Source organism: Cajanus cajan, chromosome 9 (genome assembly GCF_000230855.2).
Source record: "Cajanus cajan strain Asha chromosome 9, NIPB_CcT2T_4, whole genome shotgun sequence".
Classification (NCBI taxonomy): Eukaryota; Viridiplantae; Streptophyta; class Magnoliopsida; order Fabales; family Fabaceae; genus Cajanus; species Cajanus cajan.
The window spans coordinates 1,426,278-1,431,064 of record NC_138525.1 but is presented as its reverse complement, the minus strand read 5'-3'; the positions used below and the strand labels follow the sequence as shown (position 1 = coordinate 1,431,064).

The following is a 4,787-nucleotide window of genomic DNA, read 5'->3' as shown; positions in this document are numbered from 1 at the left end:
GATAATTAAATAATTTATTTTTATAACTAGAATCAAAAGCTTTTTTTATATAAAATTGAACTAAAAACATTTTGAAATTAAGTTAAAATTAATTTAACTAATTTATGCTTAAAATTAAAAATTAAAAATTGGCAATCACCTTAAATAAGTCTTAACACTTTTGTTTGAATTATTTTTTTTAGTATAAATCAATTTTAAGCTCTTTGGTGTATGTTATTTGAGTGATTAAAATAAATGAAGACTAAATTAGTATTGTTTAGATAAGTTATTTCATAAACACCTTTGGTGTATTTTTCTTAAAAGGTTAAATAAATCGAAGTTATCCTATTAGTTAATTTTAATTTAGTTTATGGAAAACAGCTAAATTAACTTTCTCTCTAATTTGTTTTCCTATAAATACTTGTAAAAAAAATTATCAAACAATACCTAGTTAGCTCAACATCAAGTGCATGTATGCACCCCATATGAAGAAATAAAAAATAAATTAAAAAAAAACATTTTTTTAGATGTTCAATCCATATATCTATTTCTAGTTTCCAATAATTGCTTAGCAAAATGGTCAAAATCTGTTCTTACTAGTTACTTGTGCTAGGCCTACTTTCTCCTACATTAATTAGAGGACGTTGACCTATGCAGCTTGCCCGATCCCACAAGTTAATTTTGCTACTACAACATCACTTATTAACAGAATTAAGAGTCAAACTTATGACTAAGGAAATAATCGCAACTGATATTCTGTTTGCCAAACATTTTTTTGACAAAGACTATAAAGTATAGATAAATTTAGTCACTAGTTTTCGTGCAACTCTACTTTCAATCCTCCTTGCAAAACAAGTAGTTCCATCTTACTTTCATATTAAAAAAAACTATAGGTGAGGCCACCTAAGAGGCTATTCAATTAATCTCTCTGTTAATTAACAGAACTTCAAAGAGTTTTCTTCAATTAGAACAAACCACCATATGTTAAAAAAAAAACTCTTGGAGTTGTGTGGCTAATACGTAAATCATATAGCAATTATTCCTAGACACGAGGAGGGCCACACTACTCTAATTGGTTGGATTAGGTGGCCAACCGTTTACCACATAATCCCAAAATATCAACTGTACCCGCCACAATTCAAATCAGTTTTATGGTTTATTTATCATATAAACATTGCAATTTTGTTGGCCATAATACAAACAAATGCAATCACTTAGCCGACGTATGTATCATATAATAACATTTAAGTCTTATCCACTTGAATTCAAACAGAGATAGACTTCACTTTATTTTCACCCAAAAAAAAAAAAAAAACATTTCGTTTGTCCTAAATTCTTTAATAAGAGAATCAAACAATGTTATAATAGAATCCCTAGTTTTATTATTTTGTATTTCAATTTAGTTTCTTAAGTTAAATTTTTATACTAATTTATCTTTGGTCAATTCGATAACATATACGAAACAAGAAGAGATGTCACATGATGTTTAATTTATCAAAAATTTTATTTTTTATAATAGTTGTAGCAAAGTTAAAACAGTTCGTACCGCTTAACTATTTTAATTTTACTGCTAGACAGATTATGATAGTATGACATAACTTCATTTGAATCTAATAAAAACTAAAAGAAAAATGAAACTTTTTAAAATTTAATAAACTTGAAAACAAGAAAAATGAGATAAGGACCAAAGTATATTTTATCATTAAAGAAAGGGAGAGAAAAGAAGGGAAATTGGACTCCAATTGTTTTGTGAGCTTGGCTTCATATATAGAGGAAGTTGGCCAACGGTTAACTTCCCTCCAAACCTTGTGATTCCCTTTGCATCAAAGCAAAGCTTAGCAGTTTGATTCTTGGTCACCCTCTGAAACACAACCTCACCCTCCTGACATATCCTTCACACCAATCATCCCCTCCTCTTCTATATACACTTCATCAACTCCTTCATATTTTTATCTCCCCCTAACCTTTATATGTACTATGTGGTTGTTGAAAGGTTTGTGTTATTGAATCTTTTTGTGATATTTGTCTGATTATGTTGTTAGGAGTGTAAGCTGGTGCAGACCCAGAAAAGATCTTCCAATCAAGGTAATAGTTCCATCCATCAAAGTTTCCAATTGGAATGCTTCAATTTCAAGTTCTTTGGGTGTAAGCCTTTGCCTTTAAGAAACACTGTTGTTGGATTCAATTGCTTGGTCTCTGATACACGTTTTGGACAAATTCTCAACATACATAGGCAAAAAAGAACATTTCCGATGAATCCTCGGTGCTTCCTTCATCCACAACCTCAAGAGTATAGCATGGTTTCATTTTCTTCAAATTCTGCAACAGAAGATAGGGTGGCTAGTGCAAGAAACAGGCCTTCTCGTGCCACCCCTCCTTCCTTTTTGGTTCGTATGGCCATGAGAATATCTAGAGCAAGATGGTTTACCTTTTTAAGGAGAGTTTTTCATTACCAAAATGGATCAAGGTCCAACCTTGGCTCCAACCCTTTCAATTCTAGCACTTGGATGATGCTGGAGTTTATTGCCTTGGTTGTCCAAATAACCATTACAACATTCACTTTGACTATTTCCAAGAGGGAGAGACCTGTTTGGCCTATGAGGATTTGGATTTCTGGTTATGATATTGGCTGTGTTCTTAATCTGCTGCTACTTTATGGGCGCTACCATCAAATTTATCCCACTCAAGGGGATGCTCTCAACCTTTCTGATATGGAACAGCAGAGAAACAATGAAGAAACCAGGTACTCTATGTACTTCAAATTTCAATAACTTATTTTAGTCAGTTTTATTATTAGTGATGGGTAATTGTACTTGTTGACAATATTATTATAGTGTACTGATAGCGCGATTGTGCTTTAAACTTGGTTAGGGAAGTTTGATACCTTTGTTTTGTTGGATGAATATAACTGTCATATAAAAAGAACATTTTTTGTTCTCCTAGAATTAGTTATGATACTTGGACAAAACCTGTTGGATTGTTAAAGTAGGAGAATACCAAATGTAAAGTAATCACAAAGTTGTCGTAATTTAATTTATCCCTTTAAAAAGATCTTGGAATTTGAAAGAATCAAATACCCTCACGTAGACACGTACCTTTTTCACTGCGATCAGTTCGTGGCACTTACTTTTGAAAGTGTAGATTCTTCTGTTTATTGCATTCTTTCATATATAGTTAAGAATATAAATCATGTGAAAAATTAAAGACCTAATATAGAAGTGTTAACATCAGCTGTTTTCATAGTCATATACTCCAGCTTAGTTAGAGAACAATATTTTTTTACCGAGCCATGCAAATTTTTGTGGGTGAAAGTAGAAATTGTAATTTTAATTTGCCCTGAACTGTACAGTGTGTACAGGATGTCACACTTGATGAATAAATGCCGGACTTCACTTGAACTTTTCTTCGCCATATGGTTTGTGATGGGCAATGTTTGGGTTTTTGACTCACGTTTTGGATCTTTTCGTCAAGCTCCAAAACTCCATGTGCTCTGCATCACTCTTCTTGCTTGGAATGCATTGTGCTACTCTTTCCCTTTCCTGTTGTTTCTGCTGTTATGCTGCTGTGTGCCACTAATTAGCACCTTCCTCGGGTACAACATGAACGTGGCCTCTTCTGATAAAGGAGCCTCTGATGATCAAATTTCACAACTTCCAAGTTGGAGACACAGAGAAGCCCGGAGCAAGTTAGAGCTTGGCAATGACTCTGAAGGCAGTGAAAAGATGATCAATGAAGACCAAGTAAGTAGCACAATCAATACACATAAGAGTTTGTCTAGATAAATTTCTCCACAAGTATGTTTAGGAGAAAAAAATGAAATAATTTATTTCATAAAAAAAATTAACTTATGCATAAACTAAAAATAAGTTTTAAGAGAAGTTAATATGAGAGTACTTCTACAAATTAGTTCATGTATAAGCTAATTTTAACTTATAAAAAAATTTATTACTTACAGAGAAGTTTATCTAAACCGGGACTCTAAATCCATATGAGACACAGACAAGACAAGTGTATTTATTACCCTTGATTTGATATACAGCTAGCTAGCCACTTAACAGCTAGTACATGTAATTGGGCTTTTTTGTGTGTCAATTGGTTGAGTAGCATAAAATTTTTACCTCAATTTGGGTATATGGTTATATGTTCCATTCACTTTAAGATTTGTCTTATTTCCATTTCTATTGAATTGATATATTTGTTGTGTTCTGATGGGCTTACAGGAATGCTGTATCTGCTTAGCCAAGTACAAGGACAAAGAGGAAGTTAGACAGTTGCCATGTTCCCATACGTTCCACCTAAAATGTGTGGATCAATGGCTAAAAATTACATCCTGCTGCCCTCTTTGCAAACAAGGATTGGAAAGGTAGAAATAGCTGAAACAACAGTCAAGAGGATTTGTCTTATTTGGTCACATGTATACTCTTGATAGTATTACCCTTTTTTCCCTTAAATTTTGGTTTAATATACTTTACATGGGTTACTTGAGTGAGTTTGTATATGTACAGAATAGCTCACCAGTGACCAAAACTATACTTGGTTGTAAGTAATGGATCTGATAACCTTTCAAATTAATGGATTCCCTATATGCATCATTTTTCTTTTATTGTCATCTGAATATTGTGAGATTAGCATCTCTGTATGGAAAAATTACAGCACATAATATATTCTTTTCTTAATTCTTAAACAATAAAATGTCCAATCTTTAGGTCTCTCGTCCCTCTAAATTAATTACCAAAAAAAATTTACATTCTTTGGTATACTGTTGTACACCTGCTACTTTTCGACTTTCTGCCAGAATATTTCAACAG

At 32.5% G+C, this 4,787-nt stretch overlaps 1 protein-coding gene across 2 annotated transcripts; it reads left to right on the top strand.

Annotated features, from left to right (window-relative positions):
• The first annotated feature begins 1,718 nt into the window (after positions 1 to 1,718).
• LOC109795175 (E3 ubiquitin-protein ligase At4g11680) lies at positions 1,719 to 4,582 on the top strand. Of its 2 annotated transcripts, none has more exons than XM_083063828.1 (3): positions 1,719 to 2,722; positions 3,338 to 3,719; positions 4,200 to 4,582. In XM_083063828.1, the coding sequence occupies exons 1-3, from the start codon at positions 2,232 to 2,234 to the stop codon at positions 4,344 to 4,346; spliced, it is 1,020 nt and encodes a 339-aa protein (XP_082919954.1). In that variant the 5' UTR covers positions 1,719 to 2,231; the 3' UTR covers positions 4,347 to 4,582. The 2 variants fall into 2 exon arrangements, with proteins under 2 accessions (XP_082919954.1, XP_082919953.1); XM_083063827.1 differs by having other exon boundaries at positions 1,722 to 2,722; positions 3,329 to 3,719.
• Positions 4,583 to 4,787: the final 205 nt, after the last annotated feature.